The sequence below is a fragment of the Paroedura picta genome, chromosome 6 (genome assembly GCF_049243985.1).
Source record: "Paroedura picta isolate Pp20150507F chromosome 6, Ppicta_v3.0, whole genome shotgun sequence".
Taxonomy (NCBI): domain Eukaryota; kingdom Metazoa; phylum Chordata; class Lepidosauria; order Squamata; family Gekkonidae; genus Paroedura; species Paroedura picta.
In genome coordinates this window covers 31,883,880-31,901,947 of record NC_135374.1, presented here as the reverse complement: position 1 = coordinate 31,901,947, position 18,068 = coordinate 31,883,880, and the positions used below count along the sequence as shown (strand labels likewise).

The 18,068-nt window shown below is 42.1% G+C and overlaps 1 protein-coding gene and 1 long non-coding RNA gene across 2 annotated transcripts; one reads left to right on the top strand and one right to left on the bottom strand.

Moving 5' to 3' along the window:
- Positions 1-23: 23 nt before the first annotated feature.
- On the bottom strand, positions 24-14,615 carry LOC143839650 (uncharacterized). The gene is made up of 4 exons (XM_077341979.1): positions 14,448-14,615; positions 4,839-5,309; positions 2,160-2,300; positions 24-140 (listed from the first exon to the last, which is right to left on the bottom strand). Exons 1-4 carry the CDS (start codon positions 14,611-14,613, stop codon positions 136-138), a joined length of 783 nt encoding a protein of 260 aa, XP_077198094.1. The 5' UTR covers positions 14,614-14,615; the 3' UTR covers positions 24-135.
- On the top strand, positions 8,858-16,669 carry LOC143839653 (uncharacterized). Its single transcript, XR_013231812.1, has 3 exons — positions 8,858-8,999; positions 11,249-11,530; positions 16,371-16,669. It is a non-coding gene; the product is annotated as an uncharacterized LOC143839653 (long non-coding RNA).
- The last annotated feature ends 1,399 nt before the right edge of the window (positions 16,670-18,068 follow it).

The following is an 18,068-nucleotide window of genomic DNA, read 5'->3' as shown; positions in this document are numbered from 1 at the left end:
CAAAAACTAACATTTTATTGTATCTTCCAAAAGACCACAGAAATCTCTTAAACCATTGACTATTTTTGTTTACGTTGAATAACAAGTGGTGTTGGCACATCTGGTATATTCCCCCCTCCAGTCATGCTGTCCATGTTAAGCTGTGTGGGAAAGAAAAGGACAAAAAATGAACGTATGATATGGAAAAGTGGCAGATAATATAGTCAAACTAAGCATTTTATATATCACAATTTCATAAATACATCTTTGCAGCCATTTATTTTGCAGCCCCAAAAACTGGTCTCAGTGGTATACAGCAATAAAAAGAATACAAAATGAATCTGAATAAAATTTTTACATTTCAATTAAAACCATTTTTCTAACTCCAATTAACCTGATGTGTTCTAGACAAATGATCAAATGAACAAACTGGGATGTATGTCAGGGAAGCCTGGCTCGAAGAGGAAGTACTCATCCAATAGTAACCCCAAAAATGGGGTAGGCAGGGAGTCCAGATGGATAGTTGAGGTGCAGCTCGGACATCAACCAGATGCTTGTTGCATTGGTCATGGTCAATGCCGCACTATGCTTGAATTGCTCTATAGATATAGCGCTTGGATTCCTTCCTTCTAAGACTCCACTCTAGGCCGATCCAACCATTGCTGCAAGGGAATATGTAGAAGCAGCATGAGAGTCATAGTATTCATTAGCCACATGCTTATGGGCTCATTTTCTGAAGTTTCTGTATCCAAAAAAATCCTGTGATCTTTTAACTTATTAGTACTTTAGAAAAAGGGACAATAAGTCATTCATAAATGTAAATAGGGGGCAAACTTTTTAAAAATTATGCACACTGTGTGGTTTACCATGACATAAAAGAGAGAGAATGACATGGGATACTCTTCAAGATAGTTCTGTCAGAGCAGAAACCATGTATGTGGGATCTTCCATGCTGAGCTCATCCGCTAAAGCTTCTAATTCAGCTTGGCGTAACCTTTTGAATAGAACTACTGTATTATTCCACATTGGCATGTTACTATTAAAATCTAGAGCATTTGTTTCTCAATTAACTAACAGCCCTTTTCAGATATTCCATTTTGGCATGCATCCACCACACACTACCTTCCCAATACACACAGCTGCCATTTATGCATTTATGTGAAGGAAATAAATAGATATAGAGTGTCCCATTCACACAAAATTGTGACTATGTGTATCAGAAGAATTGTACATACTGTATGCTCCCATTATGCATGGTTAGGGCACTAAAATGCAATATCTAAAAAGCGTCAATGTTTTCCTTACGCTTACGCAGCATGTTTCATGAGCATTGCTCCCTGTTTACAGAACTTCTCAACTTCCTGTTGCTATGATAACTAGGCTCTCTCCAAAACACTATTGGGCTGTCTATTAGGTTTTTAAAAGATAGATTTGTTGGGACAATCATTGATTAAGATAATCAGAAAGCATGCAGATGTACACCAAATTAAATTAACATTTTTAAATGTCTGCAAGTTTTGCTTTAAAAATCTTTAATGGTACTATAGAAAAGTGAAAGATTGCAGTATTAGGAATATAAAAGCATATCATGGAATCATATAATTGAAGTATTAGCTGCTTTATAAATGATCATTATCACATAACATACATTTGCTTTAAGTAATGATGGTTTCAAAAAGTGCTTAGTAGAAGTAGCACCATATAATAACATGTGGGGGCAAACAGTTACCACTATGATTAGACACTGGGGAAACCATCAAGTACATAAATCTTCTTTAACTATCCCTCCTTCAGTATCTGTTAGTCTACTGAGCGCATTTATGTCTTTTTCTTCCTAGAAGGAATTCATTGAAGCAGTCCTGGTTCTCCTGCTCCATTTTATCCTCACAACAACTTTATGGGGTAGATTAAGCTAGAAGAATGGCCCAGGGAGCTTCATAACCAAGTATCTGGAGTCTCCTGGATCTGAGTCTCAGCACATATAAACACATTGTCAACCATAAAGCATGCAGATTAACTTGGGTTCTTATGAAAACTGTTCTTTTCCCTAATCCTTTTGCCTCTGTTCTATCTGAAGTGGATAAATTATTATTTTTAAACCTGTTTGGCCCATGAGCTGCGGTCCTTGCATTGTAAGTTATTTTTAGCCAGTGATGGAGAGTTTTATTCTCACTCCATACCTTGTTGGGATGTTGCTTTAACACATGGTAGACACTTTCTCAGTTGAGGAGTTAAAACTATGATGAGAACTACCAGCCCACCGATGCCTGCTGCGGCCACTCCAATGATGGTTCCAATGGATTCTTCAATACCAAACAGTCCTGAGGGAAAAGGTGCGGTGCAGTCAGAAAGAGAACGTGCAGAACAGAGATAAGATGATGAAGACATGTCACAAGTGTGTTCTTTTCTAGATTTACATCTGATCAAAAGCTCTTTTCTGTCATTCGTTTTTGACATGCCAGCTATGAATAAGGGGAGAACCTGCTTCCTGTGATCCTCCTGATAGACACTGTTGCCATTTTGTGTGGATAAGGCAATATATATAATTTGAAGATGCATGCATGTGAATGCATACAGTCACTCAAATCTGGGTTGCTGATCTTGCATAGCGAAGCTGGAAAATGCATACATTTCACGAACACAAAAAGGCAACCATTATGGGTAGCCCACTAGGTGTGGTTCTAGTGCCAAAAATGTAACAACTGAAAAGTGTCAGAAAAAGCCTCACCTAGCCTGCTCCTGCACCATGCCTGCAAAGAAAGAAAGAAAGAAAGAAAGAAAGAAAGAAAGAAAGAAAGAAAGAAAGAAAGAAAGAAAGAAAGAAAGAAAGAAAGAAAGAAAGAACAGAAGCAAAGACTTTGTTGTTAAATGGCAACACTAAAATTGGTGTGGAAGGTGGAAGACCAACTGTGATGAATATGTTTTGGGCTGCAAGTCTTGTAGATAAATATACTTTTTAAAGGTTAAACATCAAGGCTGCAATGTGCTGTTTTAATAACATAAGCTAACAGATTTTGACTCAGCAAACACAAAAAGCTCAATTTGAATTGGCTTAACAAGAATGGTGACTGCCTGTACTCAGAATGGCATGACTTCAATACCTTTCACAGGGAAGAGAGAATGTCACTAGGTACAGCCTCTTCTGCCATCGCTATACAAGGTGTGACAAGGGGACAACTCCATGTTTAAGAGCTTTGCTGAATCATGGGCAGAGAAATTTTGCTGAAGAAACACCACCAGATGTCACCCAAGTTTAAAGTAACAACATTACACTAACCTCCTTTATGACTTTAATTCCATCCCTGTGGATAGAAAAACTGAACCAGGTAAGTCATCTATTCATATATTGTAATAATAAGGCTGCAATATTAGGCATGCTTACCTGGGAATGAGCCCCATGGAATTCAGTGGGACTCGTATCTTAATAGACAGGCACAGGATTGGCTTGACTAGAACAGGAAAATTATCACTGGGCTAGACTAAGATCAAAACAGGTGCTGATAATTGTCTAATATTCTGGTGAGAAAAGACACATATCAAGAAATACTTGTAGAATAGGTCACATTCTGAAAAAGGATAGACAGACATACAGAAAGGCAGATAATCCATCGGCACCCGTAAGCCTGGATGTGCAAATGTCTAAGGTTGCCAGCTCCCGGTTGGGAAATTCCTGGAGATTCAGGGGTAGAATATGGGGTTGGGGACGAGGAGGGGCCTCAACAGGGCATAATACCATAGAACCCACCAAAGCAGCCATTCTCTCCAGGGGAATTGATCTCTGTCATCTGGAGAAAAATTGTAATTTCAGGAGAGAAAAGCGAAGGACTACGGAGCACAGGTTGTATTTTCATCAGTTCTTCCTGTTAATGGCTGAGGCTTAGGGAGAGTTTTAGAATAGCTAAAGCTCAGTATGAGAGGCTAGCAAGAAATGCTAAAAACAACAAGAAAGGGTTGACTTTGAGTAAGTTAGCTAAACAATCCTAAACAATCCATGACTTTGAGTAAGTTAGCTAAACAATCCTCCCACCACACCCATAGCCAAAGCTCCTCTCCAATGGAGAGTGCACCCTCTCCATTCAAACCACAATGCCCACAAAGGGCAAAGTAAGAAAAAGAATAGGGACATGGTAGGACCATTGTGGAGATCAGAAAGTGATATCCCAGCCCATAGCCCTGGACCAGCTGGGCTAGAGGTCGCATATAGCCATGGCGGTTGCTGGAGAGCACCAAAGGTGAGCCAGCGGCACAGTGGCAGGGCAGCCCCTGAGGCAGCAGCCGGGGAGGAGGACAAGGAGGAGCCGCCGCCCGGTACTGACTGATGTACGGACCGGTACCGGTCTCTGGACTGGGGGTTGGGGACCACTGATTTATACAATAACTCTGCTATTTTATTTTATTACATTAACTCCTCTATTTTTTACCAACAGGAGGTCCCTTCTAACTCTAAGATTCTATGAGATCTCCAGGTTCTGCTTGGAGGCTGACAATTCTACAGATAACATCAAAGTACTACAACTCCTGTCCATAAGATTTACAATCTAAGATGGGCATGAAGAGAATGTCAAAGATTTTCTACTCAGGCCTGGTACCCGGATGAATAGTGTAGCTCTTCCCTAGCTGCAGTTCTCACTCAAGTGGAGCGGCCTGTGCCTCTTGTGGGAGGGCATCTGCTTTGCATAAATAACTGTAATTTCAGGGGTTTCTCAACAATAAAAAAGCTGAGACAGGCTGGTTTAATCAGTTTCATGAGTTCTCAACTGACGGTCTGCTCTAGGCCTAAAAGCCTGCCTCCATTTACTACTTTTTACTATAAAGGAAAACTTTCAAAAGAATGAAAAGAACACATAACAGAACTTTACCAAGGGCTCTCCTGATCCTGAGCTTAGTGCCATCCCCTGTCAGTATTTCTCCACCGGGAAGCACAACCTGGCAGAAATAAATGCCATGATCACTGGTTGTCACATTCAGGATAGTTAGAGATGCATCGCCTTCAGATAAGTCCCCTGCCATAAAAACTTTGGAGTAGTTTGCCAGGACAGTGACATTGTTTTCCATGAGGTCCCTCTGCCCTTTTTCATCCTCCTTGTACCACTTCACAGTCAGCTTGTTCAAAGATGGACCTTGGGCACTGTGAAAGTGACATCCCAAGACCACAGTCTGTCCCTCTTTGGCTTTCTCTTTTCCTGGAGTCTGAGTTACAGATGCATGCTCTGGCTTAATTTGGACTGTTTCTGTGTAGAGCATTCCAGAGCGGGTTGTGGCAACGGCAGACAAATCGGATGAGAACGCAGTATTCTCCTTTGCTGTGCTCCCGACATTGGCATAAACGGCTGCAAAGAAAACGAGAAAGACTAATGCACTTCAAAATTATGGAGCGTCACCAGTGCTTGAGGGACCAGCAGGAACTAAGGGGTAGAGGAAATTAATGTTATTAGAGATTAAATGAAAATTGTTTTGCCTCTGTGGACTAGGGAAACGGGAGAATAAAAGGGTAGGTGATGGTTTGCTCTGTAACGTTTCAGGAAGAAGAGCATTACAAGTGTAATCCATTGGAACAAGTGAAAGAAAATAAGTGGCCCATATCCAGCCTGCACAACTGTTTTTTTTTCTGTATAGAGCAGAGGTGGTCAAACTATGGCACTCCAGATGTCCATGGCCTACAATTCCTATGAGCCCCTGCCATTGACATCTGGAGGGCCACAGTTTGCCCACCCTTGGTATAGAGGGCCCATGCTTGGAAAGACAGGAGCCACAAGTACACAAATTAGCATACTACCAAAAGCTCTGTGAGAAGGTCTGAACAATTTTTAGCATGCATATTTCCAGAGGAGGAGCTTTACTAGTTTATTGTAGCAAAGGAAAACAGAAATCCAGCGGCACCTTCAAGATTAACACTGATTCCAGTCAGAGCTCATTTTTTCAGATACTATGAAGGAGAAATTATTTTCCACGTTTTTATAAGGAAAATTATAGAAAGGAGAGGGGGAGAAAATGTTGGGGACAGACAGAGGCTTGGTGTCATCAATCTTTCAACATGCCAATGATTTGTGCTCAGGGTAGCCAATTTGTTCTGGAAAGGAAAATTCATGAAAGTTTCTAAAGTAATTGCATACAGTGGCTCATTAGGTTGTAGGAGCACATCTCATAAACTAACTTGAACCTGGTTTTTGGTGGTCCAATCCTGAATTTCTGTTTCGGTTAGTTCAAACATGAGTTTCTTATAGTAGAAATAATGTTTCAAATAGACACATGCTTTTCCCCCCATCATAGCAATCCCACACATCAGGAAATGCCATATATGAGAAGCCCTAAACTTTTTTATTGTGGGAGTTCCCTTCCTTGCGTGACTATGTCTTCCTGTCCTTTGCATTAAATTAACACATGGCCAGACTTTGAGTGGGTAGAAAGAATCATAATTTAATCCAATCCAGTGTTTAAAAAAGCCTGAAACTGAGTTCAATTAAAGTTGGGTAAAGATGTTGGACAAATGCTTTCAGAATTACCTGCAGATAAACGGGCTGAGAGAACACTCTTGTTGGAGGCAATAGAAGTTAATAGGGATACTCACAAATCAGGAATACACAGTTCATGTTTGGGCTGGAGTCTTACTGCAACCCATAATGGGGTGTTTGTGTGAAATAAAAGGAAAAGGAAAAGGAAAGGAAACCACCAGAGAAACAAACAGTTGGAAGTGCTATGTCAAAAAGGAATTCAATCCCAATTTTTCCATCCTCTTCAGCAAACAAACACGAAATCACAACACAGAGGAACCCAGGGCAAAGCAAAAGCCCTGGCCCATGACTTTGAGTAAGTTAGCTATGCAATCCTCCCACCACACCCATCAGCAAAGCTCCTTCATGAGTACACCCTCTCCATTCAAACCACAATGCCCACAAAGGGAACACACTCTCGTCCTACATTTATATAGATCAGAATCCCATTGCAACAAATGGGAACTCTCTTATTAGCAGGCAGCAGTGCCTCTCAGACTCTGGAGGTTTCCCATTTGTGTTTCCAAGGCTGGAAACCACCACCTCCACCGCTAGCATTTTCATACCAGGGTTTCTGGGTGGGTTTTGTTTCCAAAGAGACCTGAGCCATGCCCCAAAGCTTGCAGATTTCTTCAGAGACCACACACATGCCAAACATTGCCTCCTGAGCCCCAATCTGGCCAGAATTTTGGCATGAATTTTGGCTCATCACACATTTTGTGCCCATCTGTATAAGTTAACGCTGCAATCATAGGCACCCTTGTTTGGGAGTGAGCCACTTTGGATAAAGCAGAACTGAACTTTCAAATGAGACTTGACTAGGTGGACCTCTGGTCTGATCCAGCTGGACTCTTACATTCTTATGACTAAGCTTCACCTATGTTTTCTCTGTTTATTCTCATTGTAACACACACACCTACAAATTTGGTAGCCAAGGCTGAGTATGGGCATTTGTCCAGAAGCCAGGAAATTCTGTCTAGACACCCTGTAGAATTCTTTATGATTCTTTCAGAAGGGTAGGAGAAATAACAATCTTTGAATAACTGGCAAATTGAAGAACCATTTAAGAAACAGTTGAAACATTTTCTGGATGCTAAAAGTTTCAGTCACAAAGCCAACGATGTTTAGACAATCTAATAGGGGACAATGCTTGATTTTTATATATAAAAGTAATGTGTGTTGCAAAAACACTTAAAAGGACATTCCATGATCTTGTTCTCATTTTATAGTCAAAAGACTACAAGGCCACAGATCAGCTGTATGTTCTTAATTTGGGGGAACAAACCGATTACAGTGAAATGGAGCACATTGACTTCAATGGATTTAGAAGGATGTAATTCTGCTTAGGATTGCATATGTCTAGAAATAAGAGGATCCCCCCCCACAGACACACACAGTGAAATATCTCACCAAACTGCAATGCAAAGGCAGGACTATCAATGACAGCACTAATGTTTTCAAGGAATCGCTGTAGAGGTTCTGCCTGATTAAAGGACTTCATTGCCCAATACCCAGTCATGAGGCTATTTTATTAATCTCTGACATTCCTGAGTCCAGAATGCAGCAGCAAGGAACTAAATGACTTTTTCTGTAGCACAAGTCGCCACAAAAACATTTATATGCCAGTAGTATTTGTTGAGACTTTTAAAAGATCACAAATGTTTAACAAATCCATTTAAATACTGTAATGTTTGCAAGGTGGCATGTCTTGTTTACAGAATCTCTTTGCCCCAGAGCAGTTCATTAAATGTTTGGGTAGTCAGCAAAACCAAGAAAAGAGTAACAGGTGCAATTCAAGAGAGGCAATGATGAATAATATGGAAGGATAACAACAATATACAGCTTTGGGGCTGTTTTTAAAGTACTTTATTCATATGCTACCTTTCACCCCAGTGGGAACCCAAAGTGGCTTACAGTATTCTCTTCTCCTCTCTTTTATCCTCACAACAAACCTGTGAGGTAGGTTAGGCTGGAAGTATGGGAACTCCCATGGTACAAGTGGGGATTTGAACTTGGATTTCCCAGATCCTAGTCTGACACTTCAGCCACTACCCCACACTGACTCTACACAGATTTTGTGTCTGATTCCAGTTGACAAGTGCTGAAATTGACTATAGTTACCAACCTCAAAACAATTTCCCCAGAAACAATATATATAATTCTCAACACGACCCTAGCTGTGGATACTTAAATCTGAGAATAAACAGATCTTTCTACAAGACATATCTTTCTACAAACCCGGAAAAAGACTAGGTTTGCAAAAAAATCTAGAATATTAAAAAAAAACATGGGAAGATTGAAACAGCCCAAAATAATAGAAGCAGATATATACCTTTAAGGAACTAATACTGTCATTGGTCATTGTGGAAGTTGCTTGGCAACTACAGTATACCAGCTCTCAATTCTTGGTTTCTGTAAGTAAAGGCAGGGCCCTTTCCTGGGCATTTTGGCCTCTCAGTTGACTCTGCTCTTCTCCCCCTTACCCTTTAGGGAGGAATCCCTGGCGCCAGGCCTGGAAACAATCAACAGGTAATTCACTACCATTATATGAACAACTCAAACAGACTGAATGGTGACCCCCCCCCCCCAGCAATGAATGAAGATTCAACAGCAGCTACTGCATGAAAACTGGTGTGGTATAGCGGTAAGAGTATCTGACTAGGATTTCAGAGGCCTGGGTTTAAATCTCCACTCATGAATGAGTAGCCTTGAGCCAGTTTCTCGCTGTCAACACACTCCCTACCTCACCAGATTGTTGTGAGGATAAAATGGAGTTGAGAACATTATAAACTGCTTTGGGTCCCCAGTGGAGAGAAAGGCAGGGTAGAAATTAAGTAAATAAATAAAAAATATAGCTGAAGATGGGGAACAGATGGGGGGTTGGTAGGAAGGAGAGAAGGAAGCACAAAAAGGTTGCCAGGATAAGGGAAACAGGAAATAGTGTGGGGAGGGGAGAACACAGGAATATGAGGTGCACCCTCTAGGTTCCCCAGTGTGCTACTGGGCCTAACCTGGCAGTCTGCATCATGCAGTTAGGCCCAAACCAGCAGCCAGTGTGAGGATTAGGCACTGCACATCTTGGCCTGGTGGCCAACACTGCACAACTGAGCTTAGCCAAATATTGTGCAACTGAGCATAGTTTCCCCAGGAAGAGGCTGATGGTAGAAGGAGAGAAAGGTGAAGACAGGGGCATATAAAGGTAGGTTAGCTGGTGGAACTGAAGGAGACAAAGGAAACAGAAAAGGGGTCTTTCAGGGATGGGAAAGAGAAAACGAGGACCCAATAAAATCCTTGTGAGTCATCAACTTGTTCTCCTGGAGGAAGTGGCAGCTTCTGAGGGTGAAATTTATGGCACCCTTCCCACTGAGCTCCTGTCCCTTCCAAAACTCTACCCTCCCCAGGGACCACCCCTAAATCTATGGGATATCCTGGTCTAGAGCTGTTGTTGTTGTTGTTAGGTGCAAAGTCATGTCCGACCCATCGCGACCCCATGGACAATGATCCTCCAGGCCTTCCTGTCCTCTACCATTCCCCGGAGTCCATTTAAGTTTGCACCGACTGCTTCAGTGACTCCATCCAGCCACCTCATTCTCTGTCGTCCCCTTCTTCTTTTGCCCTCAATCGCTCCCAGCATTAGGCTCTTCTCCAGGGAGTCCTTCCTTCTCATGAGGTAGCCAAAGTATTTGAATTTCATCTAGAGCTGTAGTGCTCCTATAATTACTGTAAAACTCTCTTCCAGACCATAATTAAACTAGATTCATTAAACAAAAATTGGAATTCTCATTTTGATTTACAATAGAGAACATTTTTTCTGTTTTTCCTGTTTGTCTTCACAATAATTTTGTGTGGTAGTTTACAATTATGCCCATTTTACAGGTGCGTAAGTGAGGCTGAGACCTAGCCAAGGCCAGCAAGTCCCACTCTTGTGTCCTGCTTTACAGGAGGCTACAGTTCACAGGGACCCGGGGGGGGGGTTCCTCAAGATGGCATTTTTAAAAGAAGGGAATTGTTATTAATATTGATAGTATGTTTTTGCCCCTGGAAAACTGTAGCTGTTTCATGTCGAACAAAAACACAGACTCTTAGGGTATCTTTAAAAATAATACATTTATTATAGCTCAGGCTATCTCAGTACACAACCTAATTTAACAATTGCACACCATATATTATATCCTTATCCATGGTTCCTCTATATATTTGTGAAACAGCCTGGTGGGTAGAATGTGTCCGGTTGTTCAAGTTGGAATAGGGCTGATCAGGGTGCAGCCAGCAAACCTGAGCAAAACTGGCTGCACCCTGATTGGCCCTGCCCCTGCAGTTCCCACCCTCCATCCCTGGACTCTAGCCTCTTTGTTCTCAGCCGCACCTCAGTGCCTGGAGCCAGCAGCAGGTTAGGAGAGAGGGCCCTGGGCAAAGGGTCATGGCGGAGGGCCTGCTAACAAGGGCCTCCCGGCCTGCTAGTCTGGGCCTGCTAACAAGGGCCTCCTGGCCTGCTGCCTGCCTGCTAAAGAGCTCTGTCCTAGGCCTGGTAACGAGCTGGCCAGCCCCCACCCACCCCACGATCTGGCTGTGAGCTGCCGCCCAAAGCCACCTTAAGCTGCCTGGTCAGGAGTCAGGGGAGGAGACCCTTTCAAGGCCCGTTCTTAGGAACAGGCTTTGAAGCTAGTATATCTATAAGTACAAATGGAAGAAAGGGTGTTAAGTAGTGTTGCTATTATATACTATAACTTCTCAAAGAACTATTCTATTTATTTACGACATGTTTTTGTGTACTCAAGGCAGAACATATTGGGCTGCCCCCTTTTTATCTTCACTGCAGACTTATGGGGCAGGAGAGATGGTGACTGATACAAAGTCACCCAGGAAGCTCGTTGCAGAGAAACAATTTGAACCTGGATCTCTTCAGTCTAAATTCATCACATTGGTGGATATATAACACAGGCCAGAGGAAAAGGCATAATTTGGCCTATATATCAACAACAAACCCTTGAGCAGCAAAGGTGAACATGGTGAAGAATCCTGTGAAAAAACTATCACCAAAGCAATGTCAGCAGAGACAGGTATTTTAAAAAGCAAACCTTTCACTCTGACTTCAGCTCCAGAATAGACTGTTTTAATAAATTTCAGTTGTCACTACCAAACTTCTTTTGTCAAGCTAACTCTTGCTGTGGAGAACTCTAAATCTTTTGTCGCCACTTAAGACAACCAGCTTTGTAGTTAGAACTGTGAATCTTATCTAAAGATGTTGGAATGCATCTTGCCTTTCCATTCAGCAATGGTGGAAGCATTTCTCCAGCCAAAAGAGCTGTCTTTCAACTTTAGTTGCTCTTTCACTGAGTTATATTCTCTGTATACTCACATGCAAGCACCTATTTCTATGCTACACTTCTATCTGTGTTGTCCTTTTATCAGTTTAACATAGCATTTAAAGTGGTTCACAAAATATAACAACATTGGAACAAATGAATTCAAATTTAACACAGGCAAAGAATGATACCTAAAACAGATCAGATTCAGTTATTCTATTGGACTAACTATGGTGCTTTCCACCAATGGAATACATTACTTTTACCTTGGGCCAGTAGAAGGCTCCTTTGCTCTGATGAAAGGCGTACATTAGCAAAATGTAACGGAGGGACTCTGTATCTAAGTTCAGCCATCTACAACACAATCAGAAAACACTAGTGCAGCAGAACACCTCTCTGAAATGCCCTGTGAAATTTTTTTTCTTGCTTGTAGCTATTATCAAGTCACCTGGATAGCCCAGACAAGCCCAATTTTGTCAGATCTCGCACACTAAGCGGGGTTGACCCTGGCTAGTATTTGGATGGGAAACCTCCAAGGAACCCTAGGGTTATGGCATGGGAGCAGCAAAACCACCTCAGAAGGTCTCTTACCTGACTGCCGGACTATCCTAGGATCCTAGTGTAGGGATGCCACACTACGCACGTGCCATATGGTTAGCAACAATGACCATTATAATCCATAATCAAGTCACAACCTATTTATATCCCTTAAACTTTTGCACATTACACATTCAGAGCTGGTATGCTGTTGCCTGCCCATGCAAGCACTTGCCAGGGCTGACCCTACTTAGCTTCTGATGAGGCTGGGGTAACCTGAGCTATCCAGGTCAGGGCATGGTAATAAAACAGTCTAAACAAGGAGTTTGAAGTCCAAGTATGAGGGGAAAGGCATAACAGCATTATGCAAGCCTAGACTGTAGGCATACACTATGGGTCCCCAATAGATTGCTGAAAAGTTCAAAGAAGTGAGGATGCTCCTTTATGTCACCAGTACCCTTCACATTTCTATACCACTGTACTAGTTGTGATGCAAAGTTTTGGAAATATGAAATGCCTGCACATTGTCTTGTGTCATTCTACTTGGTCTTAAGAAATGTATGGTTTTTGTTAGAAGGGAAATTCTGCAAGTGCAGCTAGTCATGCAGACAAGCTTTATCTGTTGAATTTCCCTGCTCCAGACAATATCAATGTATTTTAATAGCATGTGCATACTTGACACAATGACAAATGACTGTGCATAACTTTGGCTTTAGTCCTAGAACCTCCCCAAATTGCTATGGGATAGCATAGGAAAATGGGTATTAATAGCATCTTTGTGATTAGAACTGGTATCTGATCTATCACAAAAGGAACCCACCTCATATCTTAACAATACATGACTTGAGGACAAATCCTCCTGGTCTGATTTATTGCTTTAAAAAATCCTCACAGTTCCTCTTCATGTGCTACAACAAAATAACACCTATTTGTTTATAAGCACAACAAGTAGATGGATTAAGCAATAAAATCAGCACTTCCCTCCCAAGAGTTTTTAAACCAAAAATTGCCTTAAAATAAACCACCAGTTTGGTGTAATGGTTAGGAGTGTGGACTTCTAATCTGGCATGCCAGGTTTGATTCTGCACATGCAGCCAGCTGGTTGACCTTGGGCTCCCCATAGCACTGATAAAGCTGTTCTGACCGAGCAGTGATATCAGGACTCTCTCAGCCTCACCCACCTCACAGGATGTCCATTGTAGGGAGAGGAAAGGGAAGGTGACTGTAAGCCACTCTGAGCCTCCTTCAGGTAGAGAAAAGTGGCATATAAGAACCAACTCTTCTGCTTCTGCTTCAAATCCAAATTCTAGAATTCTGAGGTTTATAAACTTGGTCTTCATGTATTCCATTATACTCCAAACTCTTGTCTGATAATCAGTCCTTAGGGCAATAACATACAGCCCACAATAGTTATTTAAGCAGTTCTGGTCTAATGTCCATTTGTGGGTGTGCTAAGTGCTGTCAAGTTGTTTATGACTTATGGTGACCCTATAAGTTATGAGCACCCAAACATCTCACCCTTAACAGTCTTACAAGCTGACAGCCATGCCTTCCTTGATTGAGTCAGTCCATCTCTTGTTTTCCTGTGCCTTCACGTTCTGATAGCATTACTGACTTTTCCACAGTCTCTTGTCTTCTCATATACTGTTTATACACTGGAGGTTTCATGCTGGCTGCAGGGTGGAGTTTTAGTCATGGCAGGTTGCCCCATCTCTTCCTGCACCCACACGGGGGAGCATTTGGCCCTGTGCACCTTATCCACCCCCGATTTGTGCTCCTGCATGGGAGCTGGGGCAGTGAAGTTCCCAGTGTGTAAACGGTCATAGTGTGACCAAATTACGATAGACTCAGTTTAGTCATTTTAGCTTCTATGAACAGTTCAGGGTTGATTTGATCTAGAACCCAATTATTTGTCTTTCTGGTCTCCATAAAACTCTCCTCCAGCACCACATTTCAAAGGAATCTACTTTCTTCCTACCTGCTTATCCTGAAGCCATTCCCATGGCATTCAGTAGAGTTTGCTGCTAGGTCAGTAAGTGTGCATAAAGTGAACCCCAACAAGCAGAGATCAAAAGCAGCTGTGAAAACCTACTGCCAGAGACGCAACAGTATGCTAAACAGCCCAGTAACTTACCCAACCAGATGGAGATTAGAAGAGGTGGCACTGCCCAGCTGTAAAATTTCAAAACTTGCTGTTGCATAGCTAAGGATGTATCCTCTCTGGCTTTTCCTCTCCAAGTGCTTGGACAGAAAAGATGTGCCTCTTGTATGTTAGTGCTGCTGACAGAACAGGACCGCATTCTGCCCGGTAAATGTCACACTTACTAAAGTTACTGCCGCTTTGAGTTCACAGCATTCTGTCTGTTGCCTAGAGGGCTGCCACTTTTGGACTTGCTGCAGCTATTTCCATTGGGAAGTTCTGAAATCTGTGTCAGGGCCGCTGCAGAAGTACTGTGAAAGGGGCAGAGAAGCGGAACAAGGGATGGGGTCAGTTGGAAAGGTTTAGTCTCTTCTAACTTTGGAGTTCAATTGTTGGATATTCAGTTGATCTCCCTAAAATTCTTTGAATCCATGATGAAGTAGCAAACACCAAATAGGATTGTGTGTGTTCCTGTTTGGTATTTTTTACTCCAATGAACATTATCAATAATTGCTTTGGATTATTATTGAAATTGTGTCGTTATTTTATTTTTGTGAACTGCTTCAGTTTGGTTTATTTCATGATCACACATATGCATGCCTCTATCCTAATCCTAGAGCCTCTTGTGGCGCAAAGTGGTAATGCAGCAGACATGCAGTCTGAAGCTCTGCCCATGAGGCTGGGAGTTCAATCCCAGCAGCCGGCTGAAGGTTGACTCAGCCTTCCATCCTTCCGAGGTCGGTAAAATGAGTACCCAGCTTGCTGGGGGGTAAACGGTAATGACTGGGGAAGGCACTGGCAAACCACCCCGTATTGAGTCTGCCATGAAAACGCTAGAGGGCGTCACCCCAAGGGTCAGACATGACCCGGTGCTTGCACAGGGGATACCTTCATCCTAATCCTATTGGCAACATTATGACTATAGTGTGACCTTGAAGGGAGACACATAATTTGCTTTACTTCAGTTTTCCATCTTAAGGACTGGCTACGTAAGTACAGATATATTGAGGAAAGTTTTTCTTAGCACTGCTATCAAGATGGGAAAGAGGAAAGGTAGCTAAGCATGTCCAAGATTAGATTCTGGACAAAAAGCTTGAGGTTTTTCACCAAGGTGCCTATTTAGGGTTTGAGCTTGCCCATTTCATCAACATAATATTTGTGGAACATTTTTATCTTTTGTCTTCATTGGGGATCAATCACCCATGACTACATTTACAAAAAATACTCTCGTTTTAGACTGTCCCCTGTAGTGTGTTGCTTTAAAAAAAATACTTATATAACTTTATCCTAATTGGAGACCAGTAATGGCAGGTGGAAGGAGACAGGGATGCTTAGTTTATTATTATAGAGCACTCAAGTTTTCCTGGGAGCAACAGCTTGAAGTTTAGGGTTGAACTGACATCACTCAGCAGTGAAGAGTCTCTGCACATATTGAGGTGTCTTTCCCTCTATAATTGTATCACTTCTAACAGCAGATTTCAGGGGCGAGGCCTGAAACATTAGGCAAATCTTGCCTAGATTGCATATCCCCAGGGGTTGCGGAAGAAATAGCATACGTGCTGGACAGAGTTTAGCTCAGGGGTAATCAAACTGCGGCCCTCCAGATGTCCATGGACTACAATTCCCAGAAGCCCCTGCCAGCAAATGCTGGCAGGGGCTTCTGGGAATTGTAGTCCATGGACATCTGGAGGGCCACAGTTTGATTACCCCAGCTGGTCAGAACTTTGATTGCTCCAAACCTTAAGAGCCACTAGAGGGCACTCCAGGGTTCTTGTCAGTTTCTTTGGGATAATGGTGTCAAAGAGTTTGTAGCCAAGATAGAGTAACAGGAATCAAGAGTACTGTGGGCTTATTGAGAAAGTTTCTTTGGATACAGCAGTCCTATGTTATTAACTGTAGTCTTATTCTTTGAAACAGGTGGGCTCAACCTGGAATGGGATTGCACTGTGACATAAGGAATGAGACCTTAGATACGTCACCCACACAAAAGGAAGAAAGGCACCAAAGGAACGTTAATCAATATCACACTGTGACCACCTATCACCATGCCAACAATTCAACTCCTCTTTATCAAGTTTGGCTATGGCTTCGGAATTATTTTATTTTTGCTTTTTAAACTTTAAAATGTTTTAACTATTTCTGTAAGCAGCTTTGACTCACAACGAAAGGCAGGATATAGATGTTTTCATAAATAAAATTTAACAATGCTATCCTAAGCGGGGTTACACCCTTCTATATCCCTTGAAGGTTGAGAAGGTTATTATAACTTTGTTCACCCTAAGCTGGGTGGCTATCCCCGTCTCATCAGATCTTGGAAGCCAAGCAGGCTTGGCCTTGGTTAGGACTGACATGGGAGACCCCCAAAGAAATATGTCCGGAGTGGTTATACAGAGGCAGGCAATGGCAAACCACCTCTGTTTGTCTCTTCCTTTGAAAAGTCCAGAAGGGATTGGTATAATACAGTGACCATTAGACTACGTTTTCCACCATTACAATTCTGTTTAGGATCTCACTATGAATTGGTGGCAGCTTCTAGCCAAATGTGTATTTAGAACAGTGATTCTCAACCAGGGGTCTATGGGCTCCTAGGGGTCTGCAGGAGCTCTAGAGGGGGGTCCATGGCCTTTCCTTGGCCACAAGCAAGAGTACAGGTTAATTCCATTGCTCCCCTGCTCCCCCAAGTGTGAGTTCTTTCATTTCTGCACCTGAGAGGGGGTGGATCCTACACACCTACACCTGCCTTAAACCACGTTCTGTCTCCCCCCCAGTCCTTCTTGAGCCTGCCTGTTAGTACCAATGGTGTTGTCCTGTCAGGTGACATGTTATTTCTGGAAGTGTGGCAGGGAGGCGTGGCCAGCTGACGTCACTTCCAGGGTTCCTCAAGGCTGAAAAATTATTTAAGGGGATTCTCTGTCATCAAAAAGTTGGAAAAGGCTAATTGGGAGACGGACTTTATTTGTTGCCATGTAATGTGTGAAATTGCCTTCAGTGCATTTTTTTCATTCTAGGGAACATTATACTATAAATATAATTCATTTGATTATTTTCTCTTCCTGCATAAATTCTAACATTTTGGGTCCAGATTTGTATCTGAAGATTGTTAGCAGTTCAGTTATTCACAGCTGCCAGTTCTTGTTACTTGAGCTGCTACTGGCTGTACACTTTTTGATAGAGCGGTGTAAATCTCAGCTTCTATATAAAAATATTTTTCCTCTAGCAATGGGCTAAAAGTGCGATGGAAGTGCGAATGAATCCAAGTATTAAAAAAACAACAGAAAAAGGCATAAGCCACATAAAAAGAAGCCACTTCATTGATTTTAAATACTTAAAGTTGATTTTGTAACTTGATTAAGGCATTTGGAACATATGAGTTAACCAGTGATCATTTGGGGCCCGTCTACATTTAGAAGTGTCTTTCTTTAAAGGAGGAAGATAATTTGATAGAATGTGAACAATTAACTTCGAGAAAAGTTTCAAGATGTACAATGCATTCCTATGAAGGAGAAAATTATATCTTTTTGTGGACAAAACAGCAATAGGTTTTGTGAGAGATTATGTCAAAGATGGCAACAGGGAATCATTAATTGGCCACTTGCCTGGCAGAAGGCCGAGAAG

What these genes read in the sequence shown, in the direction of transcription:
- LOC143839650 (XM_077341979.1), bottom strand. Translation starts at nt 14,613, where the DNA reads ATGCGGTCCTGTTCTGTCAGCAGCACTAACATACAAGAGGCACATCTT. An exon ending in TCTAATCTCCATCTGGTTGG is followed by an intron (nt 5,310 to 14,447) that starts GTAAGTTACTGG and finishes TTTTCTTTGCAG; the next exon opens with CCGTTTATGCCAATGTCGGG. An exon ending in CAGGATCAGGAGAGCCCTTG is followed by an intron (nt 2,301 to 4,838) that starts GTAAAGTTCTGT and finishes CTTTTCCCTCAG; the next exon opens with GACTGTTTGGTATTGAAGAA.